We start from the raw sequence: 26,014 nt of genomic DNA, 5'->3' as shown, positions 1-26,014 counted from the left end.
GAGAAGAGAGATCTGCGACAGGCCAAGAATGTCAAGCCAGGCACACCAGATTACCCTAGGCCTCCCTTTCCCCCCTAAGACTTCCAGACTATGACTGATATGCGTATGCCATACGAGGACAAGGCACGTTTACTTTTTCTAACTTAGCCCTTCTAATCTACCCCATGAAGAAGAAGCTACGCAACAGATTTTACATCTATTGCAATAGCTAGGTATACTGGTGCAACTGGTTGGGGTTCTGTTGTAACTTATTATCCATCTGTTGCATAAGTTGCGTTGGATTATTGATTCAGAGAACCTTATGCAACAGATGGTCCATCTGTTGCAACTTTACAACTACTAACCTATTTAAAAATTGACTTCTTATCTCACAGCATGTTGACATAATTCTCTTCCTCATAAGGAAAAGGCAATTAACGTATCGGGAAGCTTATGACGCTGCTAATAGGATAATGGACCTCGACTTCTGTAACAAGCTCAAGGATAGGTACGATCAACTCAATGGAGAGGCGTCATCCCTTGGCGTGGGACTTGATTTTCTAGTTCCTACGTTGGTCTTGGAAGAAGAAGAAACGTTAAGATATGTTAGAGGGGACAGGCCAAATCCACACGGCAAGAGCTGGACCGAGACAAAAAGAATTCTTCCAGTCATTAGCATGAACGGCATGCATTAGCGTACTGTTGAGATACTACTAAAAGAGGGAAAGATCAATGTTTATGACTCCAACGTACCTCTCATCGATGATTTTGATCTTTTTCTCCTCGTGGAGCCACTGATGGTGTTGTTGCCCATCTTGTTGAGAGAGAGTAAACTGATGAATCATTTGTCAAAGGAAGTGTTGATGAAGAAATCATGGAATTTTGAAGGTCGAAACAGGAGAATGATCCTTCCAAAAGATGATGTCGCTAAAGCGAACGGCTCGCATGCTCTTGCACACATCGAATGTTTGCTGACCAACACAGAAATGACCGAGCCAACGACTTTTATGTGTGACAACGCTGTGGCAAACCTGCAAGAGGTCTGGGCTTATGGGGTACTAACTGGACGCTTGAAACTTGTGTATATAGAAGAGCCTGTGAAATAGAAATTTTTAATTTCAAGTCACCCTTCACTTTATTACATGTAGTGGCAATAATTTTTTTCTGATGAAAGTTGAGTTTTTAATAATGCAATAGATTAGATTGTCAATCTGTTGTAAAATATCTTTAATCTGTTCTGACAGATAGTTTATCTGTTGCAATAGGTTGGTCATATATAGCATTACGTCGATGTTATTTCTATGAATAATCTAATAATCTAAGTCTAATCTGTTGCAACAGTGGGAAGACCTATTTGATAATTTCCACAGATGACCTAAATTTTACAACATATGCCTAAATCATTTTGATATTTTCCAACTGTTATGCTTGAATATCCATGTGCTCGTCGACAAAAAATCAGTAGCAAATACACACACCACCATGAAAATTTCAGCAATTAGGCTTCAATATCCATGTGCCCAACAACACCAAACCAGTAGCTATAACGGCAACAATGTAGTATCTTATTGCTCGATTTTATTTCTCTTCATAAGCCTTGACTTTGTTCAACAAATCCCAGATTACATGATTTGTTTATGAAGGGTGTCGTTCTTCATACCAATCAAAGTAATCGCATCCACCCAATTTCTATAAAAAAGAGAACACAATTACAAAACAATTAAAAGTCAATAATTAATCAATTAATTAAATAAAAAAAATATAACCTTTGAAATCTTACAAGTAAAAACCTATGACCCGGATTTTGTTGAGTCCAAGAAGTCTTTAACATAGATTCATGACCGCACTTTCAATATCGAAAATCTTTGTTAACAAAAACACTGGAAGATGCGCTCAACATTGTCAATATCAGTTGGAAAAATTGAAAGTAATAATTTGGAGAGATAAAAGAAGATGACGATGAAGAAGAAGATTTGAGAATTTAGGGTTAAATTTTAGGAGGAAGATGAATATATAAGACAATAGGGGAAAAAATGACCGTTAGGGGCCAAGTGACGACAAGTCAGCGAAATGTGCCAGGACTGACACTAACAAATTTGATGCCTATTTTATTTTATGTGTTTAAAATGAACATGTCTACTTGATGCCTATTTTATTTTAGGTGTTTGAACTGAACACCGTCGATGGGTTGTGCCTTTTTTATTTCAATTAACTTTAACCTTTTTACAAGTAGTGGAAATTTTTTATGTCCAACGAAAGTTGAATTTTTATAATGCAACAGATTCTCCATCCGTTGTAACAGTAATCCTACCTGTTCTGACATATAGTTTATCTGTTGCAATAGGTTGGTCATCTGTTGCATTATCTCGATGTTTTTATCTAACGTCCATCTGTTACAACAGTGGGAAGACCTGTTTGATAAATTCCAATAGATAACCTACCTGTTGCAACATATGTATAAATCTGTTTGATTGTTCCAATAGATGTGTCATCTATTGCAACAGATAAAGTCCATTTGTTGCAACATATGTCTAACTCTATTTTTTTTTTCAATAAATATGTCATCTGTTGTATTATCTTGATGTTTTTTTCTAAAGTCCATCTATTGCAACAGTGGAAAGACCTGTTTAATAAATTTCAATAGATCACCTAACTGTTGTAACATATGTCTAAATCTGTTCAAATTTTTCAATAGATGTGTCGTCTGTTGCAACAGATACATTATCTGTTGCAATATTTGAATCTAGTATTCCTTCTCAATTAACATGTTCAAATCTAAGGAATAAATAAAATTCGTAGACAAAATAAAATAAATCGAAGCCTTCATAAATTAGCTGAAATAAGTCAACTAATAAATGAAATGTAAAAAATTGTTATGCGTACAGATCTCAACAAATACATCAACAACAATTTAAGTATACTTCCAAGGATTGCTTTGACAGGCTCAAACTATAAAGATCTACTCAGTATGGACAAGTTGTTCTTCATCCGGTGCTATGAAATTCGGCTTTGCTCATCGTGGATCTTCATTGTCGCTTGCGTACGGTTTTTGTGTTGTCTGTTCTCCGTATTTTCATAAAAAGAGTAGCATATTGTCAATGATGTTCAGCAGTAACTTCTTCTACATCCACCTAGATATCCAGAATTGGTCAATGCTAATCACAGAGATATAACAAAACGGAAAAGGATAACTTATCTCTTCTAGCAAATCAAACAGGTCTTTCTTTCATTTTAAATTGTCCCAAATATATTATATTTCTGTTGCAATAATAAATCAACTGCTGGGACAAATTTCTACATGAGGAAGACCTTGTGTGATAATGTCCAATGGATTAACCATCCGTTGCAATATATGAATCATCTGTTGCAGCAGATAGGTCGTCTGTTGGTACAAATAAAAGTTGTACGAAAAGCTGTTTAATTTGCTAAAACAAAAGAGACATATGTTGCACCAGATAAAGTATCTAGTGCAATAGGTTATCAATTGTTGCAACAGATGTATATATCTGTTTGATAATTTTCAGCAGATGTGTCATCTGTTGAAACAGATATGTGTCTGTTTGTTTTGTCGGTCGGAAGACATAATATATTCACCTTCTTCAGCTCGTGCTGCTCTTCTTTGGACATTGTACATTGCTCAGTGCAACACACAGACAGAGGAGTCTCAATTTTGCTTTTTTAGATGCCTGATAATGCCCTGAAAATCACTCTCCTTCTCCTCTTAGCCCTAATCTCTAATGGAGCGGATGGAAATAAAATCCTATTTGATGGAATGAGACCCCTCTTAGATGTCAATTCCTTTACAGAAACAGTTAATGCATTAATAGCATTAATTACTATATCATGTTTCGCCCTACAGTCTTGATATTTGCATGCAGAACATTAAATGGGAGAGGCAAAATCTGTATAATCAGTATGATCATACACATAATGGTTTGCTTTAAATACTGTAAGAGGAGCATCATTAGCACCAATAGCAGCACCTCTACCACCACCAACAGCTCCATCAACAACAACAAGCCCACCCTCCAAAATTATTTTTCTTGTAATGGTTGTTGCTCCAACCAATTCTGTTTTTATTCTGTCGATGACCTTAGGGTCCGATAAAGTTTGTACAGATCGTAAAGTAAGAAAAAATGGCATCTTCAACTCTCGATTGGTCGGAACTAGCGACGGATGCACATTCTAACATAAATCATTACATATATTAGAATGATATTAGATTAATTAAAAAAACATTAATTAAAAGAAAAAATTAATTATAATTAAACTTACTGCATCCTTTGGGGGGCTGAAGAGATCAAGAAATTTTGTATTTTTATTAGTTTTGGCCAACAACTATCTCAAAATTCTTGGACAGGAAACTCCTTCCTGGTAGTTCACTTGTTGTCTCAAATAAGGAATGGCTTCAAACGCCCAAGCCTATAAAATAACGTCAATAAATCAAAACCATTATTGACCAAAAAAATGAATGATATCATAATAGAAGAAAGAAACATTTACCATGAAAGCCCATGGAAAGCCATATAAGTTGACTGTCTTTGGTGCTAACGGAGTCAACAAATATTTGACAGTTATTTTGAAACTTTCATACCCCCATGGATAGCTGTTAAACGCCTCAAGATCCTCAGAGATCTTTATTAAATCGAGGCTTATGTTGTTGTTAACGTCTCTCGCCCAAAGAATATTATGTACAAACCAAACCAAGCACAATGACTGCTTGTGCTTCTTTGAAAGTCCTTTACCTTTCAACGCTTCTATCAAATTTTTATTTTTTAAGCTTGGACCAACAATGGACACCAAGTCATCATGATCACAAGACTTGTCTTTGCCTTTTTTGGGTGTGCGGGGTGCTTTTTTTTGGGTTAGAATAGGTATAACTTGAAAAGGAGGATAACATTTTAGTCCAGTAACTATGGCAAACTCCTTCCAACCAAAACAAACAGGCATGTCACAGTAATTTATCCACACCTCATCCATATTATCTTTGTTTTCATTCATAAACCTACGCTTGAGAAGTTCATATACTATTTTCATTTAGAAACGAGCATTGTTGTCCTCCGGCAAATCAAGATATTTTTTGAAACAGCTGTCCTTGAAATAAACATCCAATTTTTGTTCTCGAAGTATTTTTATAAAGGCGTCGAAAGATTTTCCCATGGCTGACTTAAGCACGAAATCACTCGTTAAATCTGCAGCACCATCACACTGCATTCTCACAGGATAACGATCAATGCTCAAGGCTTTGACCAGCTCTTCGACGGAAGGGCTATTAGCATCTGCATCATCTCTTTTAAAATATTCCTCCTCCCCGTGTTCATCATATTCTGCTCCCGATTGAGATAACACTTGTAAAGCAAGCTCATAGAGTGGTGGATGTAACCTAGCCGTTTCACTTATTTCTTTACTTGGACTTGATTCGGTTTCTGTTCTTTTGGGAACCATATTATCTAAAATTAACAAGAACATAAAATAATATATTATTGTTGATTAATGCATCGTTAAAAAAGGATAATAGTAAATCAACCAAGCAAAACAGTAAAATAACAGTTGCAATAGATCACCGATCTGTTGCACCAGGTAGTATATCTATTGCAACATATAACCAAACTGTTGTAGTAGATGAGTAATCTGTTGCAATAATACAAAATATATCACTCATCTTTTAAGACAGATGAATGGTTTGTTCAACAGATCACATAACTATTGTGACATTATCTATTGCAACATATGAGTGATCTGTTGAAACAGTTAAATACTCCATAGCAACGGCTGAGTAATCTGTTGTGATAATACAAAATATATCACTCATCTATTAAGAAAGATGAACAGTCTGTGCAACACGTCATACATCTGTTGCAACACATGAGTGATCTGTTGAAACAGTTATCAACGGTCAATATTATTTAGATTTCTTCCAACATAGGGTCATCTATCGCAACAGATGAATGATCAGTTGGAAAAATCAAGTCTTGGACTTTTCCTGTAGGAAGAGTTGGTAGGATTTTATCCAACAGGAGGTTCATCTGTTGCATCAGATCATTAATTTGATGGTTCTTCCATTGCACCAAATGGTTAATTAGTTGTATCAGATTTTTTATTCGAAGATTAATCTGTTGCAACATATGGTAAAGTTGTTACATCAGATTATTAATCTGTTGCGTCAAAATTATAATCTGATGGTTCCTCTGGTGCATCAGATGGTTGATCTGTTGCATCATATGATGAATCTGTTGCTTCAGATGGTTAATATGTTGCACTAGATGGGTAATCTATTGGAGGAAACAGTAGCACAATTTTGTTAAAAACAAAAAACAATAATTTCACCATTTTTACCCAGAACAAGAACAGAACAAATCAAGCCAAATTGTCCTTTTGTTTTTATAAACACAAACAATAAAAATCAAACTTCAAAAAAATACAACAAACAACAAAATATCATAATTCACTTTGAAAAGAGAAGAGAAGAAATACCAAAAATTAATATTTTATTCATACCACATTTCAAATTAGTGCAACAAATATTAAAATTGTTAACCAATAATATAAGAGAAGTTGGCTCAAGTTCCTCGTTTTCTTCAAAACTAAAAAGGTCAGAAATTTTTACTTGTGAAAGAAGAAAAAGACCGATGAAGAATTCAAAGCTGTTGTGGCCGGAGAGCAAGACAGTCACGTCGATTGAAGTCGAAAAGGAACTGGAATCCCAACTATTTGTAGTCGGATGTTGAAGTCACCGAGGATTGAAATAAAAAATTTACAGAACAGTTGGTTAGGAGAGAGTTGAGAGAAGTTGTCGAGAGAGGGATGAGAGACAAGTTGATTGAATTGAAGAGGGGAACTTGAAGCTCAACTATTTGTCGTCGGGGGTTGAAGGGAGAAATTTTGCAGAACTGTTGGTTGGGTGAGAGTTGAGATAAGCTGTCGAGACAGAGGAGAGAGTGATTGATTTGGATTGAAGGGGGTGTGGGTTGGGTTGATTTGTATTTTTAAAAAGATTAGAAAGTTTTGAAAATATTAATCAAGTCTACAATTAACTTGATCAAGTTTCATAATAATGTTTGACCCTATCTGTTGGTCAATGTCACCAATCTTTCATTGAAGACTTAAAAGACACTTATTCTTCAATTTTTTCGTGAATCATGGTATGTATCTTTCATGGCCTTGTTTGTTGATACAACTTCACCAAATACGTTGATATTTATACCTAATTGTAACGCCTATAAATTTTTCCCACAAATGATTGATGCTTGGCATTCAATCTGTACTCCTATTTATTAGACGATTTTATAATCAGTGGCGGACCCAGCAATTTTAGGCTGTGGGTGCTTTTAAAAAATCAAATAATATAATATTTTTTTTAATAAAATCGTACCGATAAAAATGCAATTGATTTATACATTATCATATATATTTATCGGTACGATTTTGTTAACTCTTAAATTAAATTGTGATTTTTTACTCTATTAATTATAATATGAAATGAATTTGTGCATGTGAGTCTCCTCAATATCCTAAACGAAACACTAATTGAAAACTACGATGAATCACTAACCGAAAAAATTAATTTCATATTTTTAATATACCAAGAAAATATAATTGTTGTATATAGTAGCATATTTGATCGACGAAAATTCAACATTTCACTATTTTGGAGTAGAAGAAAACTCAAAACAATAATTTTTTTAGAGAGAAATCAGATAATTCAGGATAGAACTGATTATTTTTTTACATAGAATAAATATAAGAAAATTGTTAAGTTAATGATTTAATTGATACTTCTTCTTTTTTAAAATTTTTTATGTAAAATATAAAAATTTAGTACATAACACAAAAATAAATTATTTTATTAGGTATAAAATCTAAATAAATTTAACTATATAAAATTAAAAAATTATAATTATTAAAAGTATAAGATTGAAAAAATTTAGGGTGAGGACCGTCATAAGACCATAAAAAAGTGGACAATATGGAAATGTGGGGGACTATATCAACTGTTTGAAAAAGGTAAGCACGTAACATTTTATTACGTTTAGAAAATTTTTTTCTGCAAAATGATTTAATAGATTTGACAATTCACTGCATGTTTTTCCCTCGACCACTGTGTAAAACGTAAGAAATTCTTACGTTTTTCTAAAAGTCAGCTCCGTTAGTTGACAGTAAAGAAAAAAATAAAAAATGTGATAAATTATTACGTTTAATCTATTTTGATAACTTTTTAAGTAGATGGCTTATTTTGATTATTTTTTTACTTCCGTGACTCATTTTGATTCCAAGTTCTGTTTGTTACATGAATTTACAATCTTCACCAACCCCGTAACAAAAATGCAGTACGTAACAATCAAACACTTTTTCACCTCAAACATAAAAAGAACTTAAAAGAATTACTATTTATTTTTAAAAAATTTCCGTTTGCAAAAGCGATGGGCAATTTGTAATTTGCATGTGTCTTCGCAGAAACAACAGTAGTCAGCAACTTGACAACAACAATTTTTTTTATTTTTATTCAAAAAAAAAAAAGGCAGTAAACTTTCTAAATACTCTCTATATAATAATCAATTCTTATGCCTCTCAAAATCACAAAAATCTAACCAAAATCTTTTCTCAGTTTTCGGCTTTCATTCAAAAATAGTTCTGTTCAATGACTTTCATATTTAGTTACAACTCCCCCGTCGGAAAATGGCTCGGCTTCGTCGCCGCCGTTTGGGTACAAGCCATTTCCGGCAACAATTACACTTTCTCCAACTACTCTGACGCTTTAAAGTCTCTAATGGCACTTACTCAGCTCCAATTAAACAACCTCTCCGTCGCTAAAGACGTCGGAAAAGCGTTCGGCATACTCGCCGGACTTGCCTCCGACCGATTATCAACTCCTGTTATTCTTCTAATTGGTGGAGTCGAAGGTTTCATTGGTTACGGTGTTCAATGGCTTGTTGTTAGTGGTACAATTAGACCTCTTCCTTATTGGATTATGTGTATATTTTTATGCATGGGAGGTAACAGTACTACATGGATGAATACAGCTATTTTAGTTACTTGTATAAGGAATTTCAGGAAAAACAGAGGACCTGTAACGGGAATTTTGAAAGGTTATGTAGGATTAAGTACGGCGATTTTCACCGATATTTGTTCGGCGTTATTTGCTAGTGATCCTTCAACTTTCTTACTCCTTCTCGCTGTAGTTCCGTTCGCCGTTTGTTTAACAGCGATTCTTTTTCTCCGTGAAATTCCACCTTCCTCAACTCCCGCAGAAGAAAAAGAAGAGGTTAAATACTTCGGCGTTATTAACATAATTGCCGTCATTATAGCGATTTATTTGTTAGCTTTCGACCTTTCCGGTACTCATGGAAAAATATTTTCACGAATTTTTGCTGGAATACTTCTAGTACTTTTAGCTTCACCTTTAGCCATTCCGGTTCACCTTATGGTGAAAAACTTCATCCGTCAAAATTCATTGAATTTAGACGTTGAAGGGAACAACAACAATATTGCAGAGCCATTGTTGTGCAGCGATGAAACAGTTACAGTTACAGAGGAAGTGGAGAAAAAGGAGGTGGTTATAGTGGAAGCGGCAAATGCGGTGGCAGTTGTGGAAAAAAAGGCACCTGTTATTGGAGAAGATCACACGATTTTTGAGGCAATGAAGACTCTGGATTTCTGGATCTTGTTTGTTTCATTTCTATGTGGAGTAGGAACTGGTTTGACTGTGATGAACAATTTGGGGCAAATGGGATTAGCTCTTGGATATGTTGATGTTTCCATTTTCGTCTCTCTCACAAGCATTTGGGGATTTTTCGGTCGCATTATTTCCGGCTCTGTTTCAGAATATTTCATCAAGTAAGTTTACTATCACTGTAATTAATTATACTGGTTGCTTACCGGAGTTTCTACTTGCAGTTTGATTTAGCTCCCGTCTAACCATAGACTATGTTGAAACTTTAAACTAGAAAAATTGAGTTCTTGATATTTGTTGAGATTTTTGAAATCTGAAGTTATATTTAGACATATATTTTTATTTGAGAAAGAATTTTGAAGTTTTATGAGCCGACAGATTTTGAAAATTTGAAAATATTTGAAGATTGAGGTTTTGAAAACTTATTCAAATTTTATGGTCACACAGGTTGACCAGATATTTTGAAAATCTTTTCGAAAACTAGTTCAAAATTTATTGCTTTAAATCTAATCCTACTTCAGTTTGGTTATTCTGCATTTGTATTTGCTTTAACATCATCACGCGTCCATATTCACCTTAGTTTATTGGCTGGATATGGAAAGTTTGAAGTTTAGATACACTTTGAAGGTAGATTTTGTTGAAGATTCCCTTTCCATAGTCTTTTTTCTATAAAGCAACTTATTGTTTGGTTGGAAGAAATTGGAATGTAAGGAAAGAAAGATTATACATAGATATTTGATTAAACCGACTTATCATTCTTTTCCATTTTCTTTTACCTTCTAAGCTAAATCGCAAGTAGTCGGTAGATATTCCCTAGAATATATACTCCATCCGTTTCATTTTACCGTCTTAAATTTTTTAATTTTATGTTTCATTATATGATCTTTCATTATACTTGTTATTTTTTAATAATTTTATTTTTTATATTAATTATTTTTTTTAAAATTAAAATATAAATATTATTTAATAGAAGTATTATGATAAATTAATTATATTATTTTTTTTTTTTTAATAATTATGCCATTTCAATTTAGACGAGAATATTTGTGTGATTTCTATAATCTGGTAAGGAAAGTAAACAATAAATTCGTTTATTTTCCTAAAGCGTAAAGACCCCTCCTTTTTTAATCAAAGTGGTAACCTTTTAGAACTTAAAGGGTCATCAAATTTACCAAGAAAAGAAGCCTCACCCACATTAACGCAATGAGGACTTTTTTTTGATGGAGTAAATTAGTGGGGACATTTATTGACTGACTTTTATGAGCTACTACTTTCTTGGTTTCTAACTTGATATTTCTAAAGAAAATATTATTAGATTTTTTTAATTAAATTAAGTTTATTAATTATATTTTAAATATATATTTTATCCATTTCAAAATAATTAAATTATTAATTATACAAAATATATGTTGAATTTTTTTTTTCAATTTTACCTTTTATTAATTAATTTTCAAAGTTGAATTCTAATGATCATTATTAATGTTTTGAAATTTGAAAAGGACAAAAAAAATATGATTAATTTATATCTTTATTATTATTTTTTTAATATTGTGTATTATTTTTTAATAATCTAATTATTTTAAAACGAAGGTCGTATATTTTATATAATTAATAATAAAATAATATTAAAGAAAGATAATAAAATTAAAATAAGTATCTGTAATAAAAGGATAAAGTAAAACAAAACGGAGAAGTACCTGCTTATGTAAGTTCTATGTTAAATAAATAGACAGATTTCCTATGAACAAGATCTAAGAAAGGTTAGAAAATAGAATATATAATACTACCACTAATTACAAATACCAATAAGCTTTTCTTGGGAATTCATTAGGCAATAGAGGCATTAAATCTTGCGGAAAGGTGTGGACCACGCTTGTCTTTTATTTCCTTGCTTACGTTGTGACCTGTCGATGGCTTTTAACAAAAATCTTTCTTTAGTCTGAAAAAGGTTGACTAGATTCTCTAACTTGGACGGTGGATTGCAGAACTTCAGTACTATGATATTTTTACAGCATCAAGAATTTTATTAGAATAATATATATACCTCCCCCTCCACATATTATGTATAGCCCATTTCCTAGCTGGAGCAACCCTTAGCTTGATGGGAAGGTTATTTTTTAACTACTTAACTAACAAGATTGGTTTGAGCTTCTACTTATTAACGGGAAGGGCAATGTTGTACCAAAAATGAAATGGAGGGCAAAGTTGTCCACGTCTAGAAAGTAATGCAATGTTAACATCAGTTTGGAGCGACAGTAAACCTAACAACCTCAAAATTCAAATCCAAGCTAGTGTTCTAGTTTAGTATTGACAATAGGTTTACAGGCCGCTGATAGTGTGATTTGTTCCATTGCTGATCTTAATTTCCTTATTTGCAGAAAAGCTGCAATGCCAAGACCGATATGGAATGCGGCTTCACAGATTCTGATGGCTATAGGATACATCTTACTGGCAATGGCTATGCCAGGATCGCTCTACATTGGGTCTAGCATCGTTGGAATTTGCTATGGAGTTCGTCTTGCTATCTCCGTTCCAGCTGCTTCCGAGCTCTTTGGTCTCAAATATTACGGTCTCATTTACAATGTCCTGATTCTCAACCTTCCACTCGGATCATTCCTCTTCTCCGGTTTGCTCGCGGGTCTTTTGTATGATGCTCAGGCTACAAAGACAGCTGATGGAGGCAACACTTGTGTTGGTGCTCACTGCTACAGGCTTGTATTCATTGTCATGTCTATAGCTTGCATCGTGGGGTTCGCCTTGGATATTTTGCTATCGATTAGAACCAAGAACTTGTATGCTAAGATTTATGCAAGCAGGAAAGCAAAGAAGACTAGTGCTGTATTATCTTGATGATGAATTTGTTGATGATTCTCTTTGGGTACTCATTGTGAGGTCAAGTGGGAGGATTGACAGGACATTGTTTGCTGATGATACCCTTTCACTTGCACTAGTGTAATTTTGAAAAGTCAATTGTGCTTGATTTGTGGAAATTTCGTTACTCTGTGTTGAGTAAATCTGTATTCTTTGTACGATAATAAGCTTGTAAAACTATTGAATTGAAAAGGTATATTTTTTAACCGTGTTAACACGAAAAAACGATTAGTGTCATTTGATTTGTATACAAGCACATTGGACAATAGGTGTGCGCGATACGAAGGAAAATGTCTTTCAGGCAAGTAAGTAAATAAAATATATATTATTCAAAAAAATATTTATATGTATTTAGATAAATATGGTGAGATATGAGGGTGAACTTAAAAAGGAAATTGGTGTCGGGGGTAAAAGATGTTATGTGTTGAAGGTAAGAAGAACACAATTAACATGAATTACACTTGCAGAATTTGTTTTCTTTTTAATATCTTTTTTCTCATTTTAAGGCATTTGTTTATATAGAGATACTATTTTTCAAAAATTTTGCCAAATCAAACATGTCTAATTGAAATGCTCATATGATGCAAAATAACTGGACAATCTAGACAGCCCACAAAATAATGCAATATCAGAACTGGCCCCGGTAAAAATGAAACCTTGTTGCAACTATAAATGGGTCCAAGAGGTAAAAGAACTTCTCTAAGGCCCAAGGAATCGCTTGGTATAAACTAACATGGTATAATAATCTCGAGATATAATAGTATATAATTACTAAAAATTATAAAAATACACAATTTATGTTTTCAATATTACAAAAAATTTCAATTCCTAAACATATTACAAAAATTTCAACATATACATAGAATGCTATGTATATGTTGACTATGTTATGTATATTAATAGAGAGGGAAAGTAAAGTAATTAAAAAAGTAGGAGAGAGTGTAATTACTTTCAAAATGATTGGTATTTATGTTATTTTATTCAATATTTAGTTGGAAGTGTTAATTAATTTCGAGATTATTTATTTCATCATTCATATCATAACGATGAGATAATTTATTTTATATACATGATGTGATAACAAATCTCAAAATTTATTATCTTGAAATAACTTGTTCCCAACCAAATGACTCATAAAGGTCCAAGGAAATTTAAATTTTCTGGGCGCACTACCTGTACCATTTCAATAAATATATGATATATTTCTTTACACACACTTTTATCATTAAACCATACTTAATTACTATATTCTCAATTTAATTTATGACTTAATCATAATAATTGTTACATTGCCCACAATTTAAATGTGCGTAAGTGTTAACCTTTTAAAGAGATTGCCTTTATTTAATTTAATGGGTGTTGTGGAACGGCTTGTGAAGCCCCAGTTAACCTTGTTTCTAACATAATTTAATTCATGAAAAATAAACTTTAACCACAAATAAAAATATGAAAAAAATTAGTTTTATTTATAAACGATGGGGTACAAATCTGTTTCTCCATTAATTCTTCTCTCTTGATTTTCTCCGTAATTCGAGGACCTTCAGTAGCATATGTCTCGAATGTATGAAGATTTGGATATGAATTTCTCCGTAATTCAAGGACCGTTAGTGGCGTATTTCTCGAACGTAGGAACATTTGGATTTGATCTCCATGAAAGAAGGGTTTGTCTTCTTGATGTATTTGATTATAGAAAGTTTTGATCTTTATGAATATTCCATGAATTTATTGGGACATTTCAGATCATTGATCTCTTTGTGAATATCCCGTGAATTTGTGGGATACAGGAGATGCCTGTTTAAAGGGATATTTGCCCCCTTTATATAAGCGTAATTTAGGGTTTAGGTTGAGTAGTCATCAAGCTATATTTAGGGTAAAGTAGCTCCCAAGAACTCTAACCAAAATTGAACTCTTTTTGTAGAGTCCACAAAATTTCAATGTCTACAAATGCCCCCTGTTTCAAGGCTTGTCGGAGTGTAGACTTGATGAAGACAGTCTTGAAGTACCGCTTCCATCTTTACGATCCTACGGCTACAGATTTACATATTTGATTTATGAGAGAAGAGATGAAGGGCAGATTTGGTCCTACTGGGCGTGCCAATTTGTTTCCAACATAATTTAAATTCATGAAAAATAAACTTCAATCACAAATAAAAATATGAAAAAAAAAACAGTTTTATTGATAAACGATGGGGTACAAATCTGTTCCTCCCTTGATTCTTTTCTCTTGATTTTCTCCATAATTCGAGCCCCGTCAGTAACATATTTCTCGAATGTATGAAGATTTGGATATGAATTTCTCCGTAATTCGAGGGCCGTTAGTGGCGTATTTTTCGAACGTAGGAACATTTCGATTTGATCTCCATGAATTTATTGGGACATTTCAAATCTTTGATCTCTTTGTGAATATCCCGTGAATATGTGGGATACAGGAGATGCCACTTTAAAGGGATATTTGACCCCTTTATATAAGCGCAATTTAGGGTTTAGGTTAAGTAACTATCAAGCTATATTTAGGATAAAGTAGCTCCCATTAACTCTAACTAAAATTGAACTCTTTTTGTAGAGTCCACAAAATTTCAATGTCTACAAACCTATCACTAAGAGTGTACATAGGTCGGGTTGGTTTGATTTTTTATTAAAATATAACCAAATCAATAATGTCGATTTTCTAAATCTATAAATCAAATCAAATCAATATACAATCGATTTTTTTATTTCGATTTTAGTTGGGGGGTTTTGGGTTTTCAATTTTCTCGATTTTTTTTACAATTATAATGTGATTGAAGAAAAAAATTAAATGTTTTCACTAAAAAGATTAAAAAAAAAAAAACAATGATCATAGAGTAGTTTCAATAAAAATTAAGTTGGCAAATTACTAAGACGTATAAACTACTATCTCTAAAAGTAATATTATGTAGATACCAAAGTAGTTCAATTTCTAAGTCACTAGTCACAGTTGTTTGTCTGAAAGTTACCTTCACACAAAATGTGAGCATACAAAAGAACGAAGAATTGGAGATAACTTATTAAAAACTTAACTCCATAAAGTAATTAATTATAACATAATTCCATAAAAAAAAAAAAAGAGAGAAACAAACCTAAGTCTCAACTTGACGAATGAGAAAAGTAAGATAAGGAAATAATGAGAACTCAATGAAAACTTGAAAAGTAAAATGTAAAAAGTGAAAGCAATTAAAGTGTTTTAGATTTTTATATTAATATTGAGCTTTGTATTAATTTGTTATTAATGAAAAATTACTATAATTAAAGGCCCAAGAATATATATTTATTTTCTGAATATAAAAAAATAATAAAATTAATTAGAAAGTAGATTATAAGTAGTAGTTTTTTACGTATAAAAAATTAAAACTATATATGTATTACGTCGGTTCAGTTTGGGTTCGGTTTGATTTTATTTTTGCTAATATCAAACCAAACCAAGAACGATCAGCTTTTTTTTGCCAACACCAAACCAATCAAATCAAATCATAACTCAATTTTTTTCCTTTATTTGATTTGATTTATCGGTTCGATTTGACTTAACGGTTCGATTTGCCCGCCCCTTCTTATCACCATAGATTCAACTTATATACACATGTAATATAAATGTACGTTATGCTACCTTATTAGACAAAGAAAAACAAAGAAACTTCAATTAAAAGGAGAAATGATTTTCTTACCTTTTATTAAAAAAAGGGTTTTATGTTAGATTTTCACTTTTTTGCACTTTTAAAACAATTATTTGATTCTATTTAAATTATAACAGGGTAAAAATTATAATATTTCCTTTCCTCCCAACTAACTCCTTTTAAATAGCCGATATTTGAGGTCAAATTGTTCGTGGTATTTCTTCCACTGATATTTCATTCAATTGTCATGTTCTTTACAAAATTCAGAACTTCATAAAAAAAAAATAAAAAAATTTCAAACCATGTATATCATACTAAAGATTATGTCATTTTACTTCTTGATCATGAATATAACGTTTATTGACCTACATAAGTGTTATCTGTCTTCTTTTTTTCTTTTTAGTAAAAGAAGAATCATCAGTCAAATATCATAAGATGATTTATAGTCGTACAATTTTTCAGATCATAAAAAAATTGTTCATTATTATTATGTTTTAAAAAATAAGAAATTAAATTCAGATCGAACACCATTACATAACTGAGACAGATGAATTGCATCAAACTAAAGACCTTTTACTTTAGTGATCATAAAGTAAGAAATTTCCGACCTAGTGTTCTTTTTCTATAATGTAAACAAAAAAAATCTAAGTAAAAAAGATACTAGTAAACTGATCAATAAAAGAAAAAGTTAACCACTCAAATATTGTGATTACTATTGTATTTCTTGCATCATAAACTACAGGCTTCTTTTCATTTCTTTACTTCTGTATTCTGGCATATTTTATGCAAAGAAATGAAAACAATTAGGTAAATAGAGTACTATAAATGTTAGAAATAAAGTCAAAAAATTGCATAGTCCAAGGAACAATTTCCTAAAACATTCCAAAATTATATTATATTATATTATGCTGATAAAAAAAGGACTTCAATGGAATCATGTGATTGGTCACGGAGATATTTAGAATTCAGGCATAATTTTGGATGTCCCATATATCCTGTGTTGCATAAGTTTATTATATGAATTTAATTTTCTGTTATACATTGAGACAATTTTATTTATTGATTCAGCAAAGTGTTTGTGAGAAAAATGAACTTTCAATCTTTGTTTTGCCTCTTTGGATTCTTTCTCAGCATAGTTCCCTGCTTTGTTACTTATGGTATGGGCATAAATAAAGTTTGTTTTTCATTTCATATATTTGTATTTTGATTTTGAGTACTCTTTTCATTTCATTTCATATAATTAAACAAAGCATTGTTTAATTAACATGTATGTTTGTAACTATAACTGAAAGCTAAACTTATTTATGATGCAGAGGAACTTATTTATGATCACTCTGCATATACTGAGGTAACATTTTCGTTAATATTCTATTTTTCTCCGGTTTAAAGTACCATCATCGCGTGTTAAGTTACTTGATTTGATCTGTTTTAGTGTAAATCAGTGCCAGAAGACGCGCTTTACAATGGTGGGATAATGAAGGATTACTGGACAAACAAAACTCAAAGTCGTTCGATCTAAAACTAATTCCTATAACTTGGTCTTCAATGATCTCTCTGGCGATACCATCTACAGCTTCTCCAGTTAGGACTGTTACAACTCTCAAATATACTCTATTGTCAAATTCTTCGTGGTACTAGAAACTTAGAATGTAATACTGGTATTTACTGATTGATGGTCGCGTTTGTTATTAGGTTGGGTGCAGATATTTGATGCAGATTCAGCCGTGATAAAGGTAACCTTAAAAACAGCGAATGGAACATATATGTGTGTAGGAAATGTCATTGCTAGGCTTGGTTGCTGGTCATTTTTAAAGGGTGGATTTATTCTTGATTGTCCTTCCTCATATGCTCAACTTTATTTCCAGGTACATGTATTAAGGCGACAACTCCATGTATTGAATTATTTTTTCTGCAAGTGTTTGAGTGGTACGAATTACATGAACTTTGATGCAGAGATCAGATGGGGCAACACTAAATATCTTGATTTCTAGTGTTTCGTTGCAGCCATTTACTTATCGGCAATGGAGAAAAAACCAACAAGACATGATCGATAAAGTAAGTACTGAAACTCTATGCTATTCAAGATTGTAATCGAGGCATTGTCATGTAAATGGCTTTCAGCATCTTCAGTTTTTATGGTGACATTATGAGTTTCATTGGATGCGCGCGTACTTAGACTAATTCTGCTGAACTCAACCTCTAGGAAAGAAAATGCACGGCGACTATACACATATCAAATGTGCAAGGAGAGCGAATGCCACGGGCATCAATCATAGTAAAGCAAGTTTCGAGAGATTTTCCACTTGGTTCTGCCATATCAAAGGCAATTCTTGGAAATCCAACATATCAGGTAAAATTTTGATCAAACTTCCCATGTTAATGATCGGTTTCACATAAAAAGTATTAGTTCTATGCACTTTCTGGCGCGCGGCTTATTATCAGTTTCAGTAATCTAGTTTATCAACTACTTTTACGGGCACATGTTGAAGTGTGTGAACACTAAAACTTGTTACAGAAATGGTTTAAAGAGAGGTTCAATACTGCGGCATTTGAGGATGAACTCAAGTGGTATTCAACAGAACCCCAACAAGGAAAAGTGAACTATACCGTACCTGATCAAATGCTGGAATTCACACGAGCGAACCAAATCATTACCAGAGGCCACAACATATTCTGGGAGGATCCGAAATACAATCCTTGGTGGGTTCGAAATCTAACTGGTCCAGACCTTAAATCAGCTGTTAACAACAGGATAAAAAGTTTGTTGAACAAATACAAGAATGAATTTATTCATTGGGACGTCAGCAACGAAATGCTTCACTATGATTTCTATGAACAAAGACTTGGTACCAACACGAGTCTTGAGTTTTTCCAAACAGCACAACAGTTAGACCCCTTAGCCAAATTGTTTATGAATGACTATAATGTCGTAGAAACTTGCAATGACATGACATCGACAGTTGATTCCTATATTTCCAAGTTGAGAGATTTAGAACAAGGTGGAATATTCATGGATGGAATTGGCCTAGAGGGACACTTTACAGTACCAAATCCTCCACTCATCAGAGCAGTGTTAGACAAATTGGCTACACTTGAACTTCCTATATGGCTTACGGAAGTCGATATCAGCAAGAATCTTGACAAAGAAACTCAGGTCAGGGTACTTCACCTACTTTAACAGTAAAATTATGAAACTATTTTGTTACGTTAAAGTAACTGAACTATATGCATGCATTGCTCATAAACTAAAAATGACGTAAAGTCAAGTTTCAATGAGTCGGATTATGACATGTCATTCGCCACCTCATCTTTTTTTCATGTCAGAAATTAAAAAAAGTCCACTTTGTTTGCATGGTATTTATTGAGTGGCAAAGCATGCTGACGTGTCATAACCTGGTTCTGGAAATTTGATCTTCTGGTCATATAATTTTTTCTGAGCAATTCACACATTCAGCTAATTTAATGTGACAAAAAAAAATTGTGTTCACTTTACCGTTATAGCGGATAAACTTCAATGATCACACCTGAGATTGTTATGTTCCCATTTCCCTCCATTTTGATTTGCTTGTCTTATTTTCCTTTCAATCCGTTTTAAAAAAAGAATGTCTATTCCACGTGGCATGTTTAAGATCACAAATTAAAGAACATTTGAGTGCATTCTACGTATTTTTAGCTTAAGAAAACAAGATTTAATAGTCCTTTTACTTTTCTTAAATTCTGTGTCACGTCAAAACCATACAAGCAAATTGAAATGGAACGTATTACTATTAAAGATTAGATGGTAATAGTTTTTGTGAATTTGATGGCAGGCTAGATATCTAGAGATGGTATTGAGAGAGGGATTTTCACATCCAGGTGTTAATGGAATCATGCTTTGGACAGCATTACATCCTGATGGATGTTATCAAATGTGTTTGACAGATAACAATTTTGATAACCTTCCTACTGGAGACATAGTTGATAATTTGCTCAAAGAATGGCAAACTAGGGTGGTGCATGGTGAAACTGATGAACATGGTACATTTAGCTTTTCTGGTTTTTTAGGTGAGTACAAGGCTACTGTCAAATTTGGAAACAGAACAGCTAATTCAATATTCACACTTTACAGAGGTGATGAAACCAGGCACATATATGTTCACTTGTAATGGCGTTACTCAGATGTCAGTTTACACACACTTTAACTATTTCAACAATGATATTCTTTATTAACATTGAGTAATTCTGTCCATCAAAATTTTAGTACAGATAAGAACAAATTCCCATAATTTTCAATCGCTTTCATTAATCACTAGAACACATACCCCCTGCGACCAAGTTATCTATGAGAAGCGACAACACAAGACAATCTCTTGGTGTGGTTCTCTGCATTATTTCTAACTAGCACAAGTATATATAAAGAAACTTGGTCCATCGAAATCTAGGTAGACGAGAAAATCACTTTTTTTGTTTGTTTGTGTTGAGATCCAAATATTTGCCTCTCATGAATTATCAATACACAAGGACGAATCTATAGTGTTGGTCACTGTTAACCTTTAAATTCGGTAATTATAGTATGACACTAGCTTGAGATTATCGTAAAATTCATAAACTTCAAATATCGGAATCTTTCATTACACCTTAATGTATCAGCATGGTTTGCCCTTTTTAGAGTTGGGAAGGGTCAGCGACTCCTTTTTTTCACGTAGTACGAACGAATAACATATTACTAGCATTTACCACACAAGTCCATGGTACCTATGCCAATATCAATGCAAGAAACAGTATAGTATAAGTCATGGATGGCAGACAAAAGTAGTAAAAGCCATGCTTGTGATTTCCGCAAAGTCAATTTTATCAGCCAATGCTGGCCCAGCCATCTTCTCTATCTTCTACATTTTCACATTATAAATGTATAATAAATACTCACTTTTCAAGATATTCAATTTTTTATATATTCTCTAGAGCCCCAAATCAACGGTAAAGTAGGTATATTATGCTACTTAATAATTGCAAATCTCACCAACAAAATCTTGGATAATGAGAAGTGGCCAGGGATAAAGAATATTGCATTATAATTTACACATTAGAAAAGGAAAAATATGGCCAAGTACAACAACAACAAGAGAAAAAAGGAAAATTCTTAGCTAAAGAACATTAATTTATAGAAAGTGGGGGCTTACAATCTGGAGGAATCTATCAGCTTTACTAGACAAAAGGCAAAAATACACCACTCCCATTATAGCTACAAGAAAACAAATGAAATCAAAGTTACAGCCAAAGCACTGCCTAATAAATTCAAAGCTGTTGCTGAAAATGCCCTCGTTGATTCTCCCATAGCCAATCCAGCTAAATATGACCCATCTGCTAACATAGCTTGTGACCCGGATCCGGGTTGTGTTTCGGTTCCTGACCCGTATTCTGACCCTGTTCCATATCCCGATCCATATTGTGACCCTGACCCGTAACCTGTTCCTGCCCCGTACTCAAACCCGGCGCCCGACCCAGCTCCCATTTGACCCGAACTTGACCCGGTTCCTCCTATTGCTGGGTCCACAACTCCTGTACTACCACCATATGACCCATCACCATTGGGTGGTGTTGTTGTAGTAGGTGTGGTATCTTTAGTAGATTTTTGACTGCACATTACCAAAATGTCAAAATCAATGAAGTCATTATTTACAACCCATACATACAATCATTCACTCACTGCAAGTCTGCAACATATTGTCAGATACCCTCGTGACCAAGGACATTGCATGTGTTACTCACTAATGGAGTATCAATCAATTATCATTGATCAAATTTAACTACTAGTAACACCCTAGAAAAAATGGTAAAGGTCCAAACTTAAAACACTTCATTGAACAAAAATCTCAACTTTAACTTATATTATACTTTGGGCATTGATATATCCAAATGTTCAAACTTGAACTATGTAAGTTCATTAAAATTTATTCAAATTTGGAATATAGTTTCAAACTAAGTACACTCACTTTACGTGCCACAAGATTAATTTTCTATGTCCAAATTGATAGTAAAAGTTTAAAATTTTGAATATCGAAATGCCACGTTTTATTTTACCTTGGGGTAGAGGGGCAAAATGTGATTGTATAATCTGCACCACTGCAAGTGAAAGTGCTAGTTGGATCATCATAAGCATAACTATATGATCTTGGACAAGCAGATTTGAACATCTGTGAATACATCGACGGTTTACAAGCAGCCGGTGAATTATACGCGCCGCTGCAACAATACTCCGGTTTGTTAAACGCTTCACACGCGCTCCTACACGCGTCACCACCGCCACTCTTCAGCTCCGACGGACAGATTTGGTTCAGATCCGTTACACAACCCGTCGTCGCACACATACCCGACCCGCCGGAAGCTTCAACCACCATGGGTAAATTGTACCCGTCCACTAAACTCACGTCGTAGAAATCTTGCCCTCCGGTACCCAACGTGAACTCCGCTAGTGTCGCCGGCGGAGAAGCTCCGGCGCCGTTGCATTCTACTTCACCGGAGCCGCAATCTCCGGTTCCACAAGAACCCGACCCGGATCCTTCAAAGGAGCAACTTGTTCGACCCCAGAATCTACCGGACCAACCAGTGGGTGCAGTGAATGTACGTGAAGAGTCTTGCGGAAGTTCGAATCCAGTGCTTTGTAGTGTTGGACTACCTGCATTAGCTAGAATCCCTGGCCATACTGTGGACTCACATTTGTTCACAAATGTAAATGTGGCTCCTAATACACCTGAAAAAAGAAAAATACAACAGCAATGTTACACTAAGCATTACCTAGGTACAAAACAATGCCATTAATATAAGAATGAGTTTTTCACCTTTAGATAAGATGAGGAAAGCAAAAAAGAAGCTGAAAATGAAGTGTAAAGGAGAAGAAGATGAAAGATCCATGTGAGTATTTTTGCAAATCCCTTTTAAGCAGTTGAATAATACTAGTTGTAATGTTATTAAAGAGGGAAATAAACAGAGTGATAGATAGGGAGGAAGAGGACAATGGAGTGGGGTTGATGTAGGGCTTTTTCTTGCTGCTTCTGTTGCAGCTGAGAGTGATAAAGGAATAGCAGATTAAAGAAATGAGAAATGGGAATAGGGTTATAGCTACGTAGGGCTTTTTAGTGGTCACAAAACAACAAAAATGAATTTTGTAAAGTGGAAAAGAAAAAGAAATGGCAATGGCAATGTCAGTTGGAAGATGATAATTTCATTCATCTAGCATTGAGGGAGTACAAATAAATTTTGTGAAGAATCTTTCTGCGCACGATGGTTAATACAAATAATATACAATATGTGATGAGGTGAATTTATTTAATGAAAAGATAAGGTGAGTTAATTTAATTAATTAATGCTAGTAACAGGACCATTGGGGTCAGATGATTGTTACCCCGCGTAAAATATGGACTTGGGGGCCTATTTCAATCATCAATGACTTGGTCGGTTTCTAACGTAAAGAAATAGAGAGAAAATTGTTTTCTTTTCGGTAGATTGAGTAATCTAGTATTTGTGTTGATGGAAGATAACTGATATTCCTTAACAATATAGAAAAAAAGAAGATAATTGAATTGTTTTTTATGGAATTCGAATGTAGCAATTAATTATTCAAGGAGGCACACTAGTTGAATCTAGGATAGATGACTTCCTCCCATTTGTTCAAACTTTGATAGATAACAGATGTCCCGTGAAATAAATCGAGGTGAAGGTACTTAGCATATCACGACTATGACAAAAGATCGAATCTTGCAACTAATTAATTCACAGGGGTTATCACAATTAAGCCGAAATTCCAATCAATCCTTTTTGTTTGTTTTAATTTGCTTTTATTTAGTAGTATGGACTATGGACTATGGAGTAGAGTGCTTTATGCCTTTAGATATGAGAGCACATGTTTTTTTTTTATAGCATAAAAGGAATTTAGCTTTAGAAACTTTTTGGACCCCTGTATTATATCGGTTTTGTAAGTTAAACAATTTTATTTACATGTTTGTCATCTGAACTCCTGAACGCACTAAAAACAACATTTTAAACCCCTTTTTTGGTGAGTGTAACACACTCTCCCCCACATCAGCTTCACGTCAGTTATCACGCCTAACACGTCTGTCACGTCATTTTAAAATAAAAAAAAAAAGAAAATAAAATAAAAAAAGTATTACATTAAATTCCAAGTCGTTTTTAAAATGCTACATAACAAATTAAATATTAAAATTAATTTAATTAAATAAAAAAATTATAAATTGTAGAAAATTTTGAATAATCATGTTTTTATTTTTTTCTCACAAATTAAACATCAAATCCATTCCAAATAATTAAAATTCCAAATAATTAAAATTCTTCTCCAAATAATTTAAATTTTTAACTATAAATTCATATATACAAACATAATAAATTTTTTATTTTTATATTTGAATATTTTCGACAAATTCACAAAAGGTTTAATTTTTTTCATGTGAAATTCACTATTTTTTTTCAATATTCACTATCACTAACTTTCAATTTAAATTTAAATTTTAATCCCCCAAAAAATAAAAATATTTCAAATTGAAATTTTAATTAAAAAAGGAATTGAATTGAGAGGGAAAATTAAAATAACAAATAAAAAGTGAACGTAGGGGGAGGGCTGGAAGAGTGTTGGGGTGGGGGGTGGGGGTTGGAAGGGGCTAGGGTTGGGAAGGGTGTGGGGGCTGGGGTGGGGTGGGGAGGGGTTGGACGGGGCTAGTGAGGTGTGGGGTGGGGATGAGGCTGGGATGGGGTGGGGGGTGGGGTGGGATGAGGTTGGGTGGGGTGTGGGGGTGGGGACGGGCTGGGATGGGGTGGGGAGGGAAAAAAATATTTTTTAAAAAAATTTTAAAAATATTTTTAAAATGATTTTTAAATTTTTTTTAAAAAATTTAAATTTAAAAAAATGGAGGAAAAAAAAGGACGCTTTTTAATTTTTTTTAAAATTTTTAAAAATATTTTAAAATTATTTTTAAAATTTTAAAAATATTTTTAAATTTAAAAAGATGGAGGGGAAAAAAGGACCTTTTTTATTTTATTTTTTAAAATTTCAATTTTATTTTTATTTTTTTTAACTATTTTAATGTAAAATTGGCCAAAAATTGACCCCCACTCGCACCCCAGGCAAGTGGCTACACTCTCTTTATTCTAGTCACCATTTCAATCCCACATAGGCAAGGTCAACGGTCAAAGGGTGCGAAATATTGTTTTTTGATGGGTTCAAGGATCCAGATGACAAACATGTAAATAAAAGTGTCCAACTTACAAAAACGACATAATATATGGGTCCAGAAGATCATTTTGCCTTTTCCAAACGAAAGGAAAAAAAAAAAAGAAAACAAGAAAATCAAGTGTATATTTCCTTGAAGAAAAAAATAGCATAAAAAAGGATTTGTTAGGTGTAAAATAATTAATATTCCAATGTTGGCCTATCGAAGATGTCCCTTTAGCACAGAATGGATTGGCTGATGTTGTTCTCCATGTCACTAGGGACCTGTTGAGATGGAGACTTATGTGGAATACAATTTACAAAGAAACAACTACCGTCGAATTTAACTTATATACATCGCCAATATTGAACCTTGTTTTAATTTAAAATGTAACTTGCAGAGAGTGTTGGAAAAAATGGACTATTTTTTTTCACCCCTTTCGGATCGCTTTCAAGCAGAAAATAACAGAGAAATTAAAAAGAATAACAACACAAAGATTTAACGTGGAAAACTCTCCAATTGGAGAAAAACCACGGCGTCCCAGAAAAATATTCACTATATAAAAATTATTACACCATATAATACACAATATTTTTTTCACACACCCCCACTTCCTAAAATACTATTCTCAAAGAGATTTATCTCTAAATCTCTTTAATAGTAAA

At 33.3% G+C, this 26,014-nt stretch overlaps 3 protein-coding genes across 7 annotated transcripts; 2 read left to right on the top strand and 1 right to left on the bottom strand.

Annotated features, from left to right (window-relative positions):
• Positions 1-8,369: 8,369 nt before the first annotated feature.
• Positions 8,370-12,858, top strand: LOC107840549 (protein NUCLEAR FUSION DEFECTIVE 4). 2 transcript variants are annotated; one of them, XM_016684445.2, is made up of 2 exons: positions 8,370-9,813; positions 12,028-12,858. In XM_016684445.2, the coding sequence occupies exons 1-2, from the start codon at positions 8,618-8,620 to the stop codon at positions 12,497-12,499; spliced, it is 1,668 nt and encodes a 555-aa protein (XP_016539931.1). In that variant the 5' UTR covers positions 8,370-8,617; the 3' UTR covers positions 12,500-12,858. The 2 variants fall into 2 exon arrangements, with proteins under 2 accessions (XP_016539931.1, XP_047251164.1); XM_047395208.1 differs by having other exon boundaries at positions 8,536-9,817; positions 12,028-12,639.
• Positions 12,859-16,525: 3,667 nt separating this feature from the next.
• LOC107880037 (endo-1,4-beta-xylanase 5-like) lies at positions 16,526-20,353 on the top strand. 4 transcript variants are annotated; one of them, XM_047395205.1, is made up of 8 exons: positions 16,526-17,306; positions 17,463-17,497; positions 17,582-17,730; positions 17,842-18,014; positions 18,103-18,204; positions 18,353-18,499; positions 18,665-19,303; positions 19,959-20,353. In XM_047395205.1, the coding sequence occupies exons 4-8, from the start codon at positions 17,913-17,915 to the stop codon at positions 20,292-20,294; spliced, it is 1,326 nt and encodes a 441-aa protein (XP_047251161.1). In that variant the 5' UTR covers positions 16,526-17,306; positions 17,463-17,497; positions 17,582-17,730; positions 17,842-17,912; the 3' UTR covers positions 20,295-20,353. The 4 variants fall into 4 exon arrangements, with proteins under 4 accessions (XP_047251161.1, XP_047251160.1, XP_047251163.1 ...); XM_047395204.1 differs by having other exon boundaries at positions 16,526-17,497; XM_047395207.1 differs by having other exon boundaries at positions 16,529-17,497; positions 17,842-17,882; positions 19,959-20,352.
• Positions 20,354-21,173: 820 nt separating this feature from the next.
• On the bottom strand, positions 21,174-23,448 carry LOC107840548 (thaumatin-like protein 1). The gene is made up of 3 exons (XM_016684444.2): positions 22,968-23,448; positions 22,210-22,879; positions 21,174-21,764 (listed from the first exon to the last, which is right to left on the bottom strand). The coding sequence occupies exons 1-3, from the start codon at positions 23,038-23,040 to the stop codon at positions 21,371-21,373; spliced, it is 1,137 nt and encodes a 378-aa protein (XP_016539930.1). The 5' UTR covers positions 23,041-23,448; the 3' UTR covers positions 21,174-21,370.
• Positions 23,449-26,014: the final 2,566 nt, after the last annotated feature.

The sequence above is a fragment of the Capsicum annuum genome, chromosome 8 (assembly GCF_002878395.1).
Source record: "Capsicum annuum cultivar UCD-10X-F1 chromosome 8, UCD10Xv1.1, whole genome shotgun sequence".
NCBI lineage: Eukaryota > Viridiplantae > Streptophyta > Magnoliopsida > Solanales > Solanaceae > Capsicum > Capsicum annuum.
This window is presented reverse-complemented; position numbering and strand designations above follow the sequence as displayed.

Excerpts from the sequence above, each read along its gene's own strand:
- LOC107840549 (XM_016684445.2), top strand. The coding sequence starts at position 8,618 with ATGACTTTCATATTTAGTTACAACTCCCCCGTCGGAAAATGGCTCGGC. Across the intron at positions 9,814-12,027 it reads GTTTCAGAATATTTCATCAA|AAAAGCTGCAATGCCAAGAC; the intron begins GTAAGTTTACTA and ends CCTTATTTGCAG.
- LOC107840548 (XM_016684444.2), bottom strand. The coding sequence starts at position 23,040 with ATGGATCTTTCATCTTCTTCTCCTTTACACTTCATTTTCAGCTTCTTT. Across the intron at positions 22,880-22,967 it reads TTTCCTCATCTTATCTAAAG|GTGTATTAGGAGCCACATTT; the intron begins GTGAAAAACTCA and ends TTCTTTTTTCAG. Across the intron at positions 21,765-22,209 it reads TTTTGCCCCTCTACCCCAAG|TCAAAAATCTACTAAAGATA; the intron begins GTAAAATAAAAC and ends GGTAATGTGCAG.
- LOC107880037 (XM_047395205.1), top strand. The coding sequence starts at position 17,913 with ATGTGTGTAGGAAATGTCATTGCTAGGCTTGGTTGCTGGTCATTTTTA. Across the intron at positions 18,205-18,352 it reads AACAAGACATGATCGATAAA|GAAAGAAAATGCACGGCGAC; the intron begins GTAAGTACTGAA and ends CTCAACCTCTAG. Across the intron at positions 18,500-18,664 it reads TTGGAAATCCAACATATCAG|AAATGGTTTAAAGAGAGGTT; the intron begins GTAAAATTTTGA and ends AACTTGTTACAG.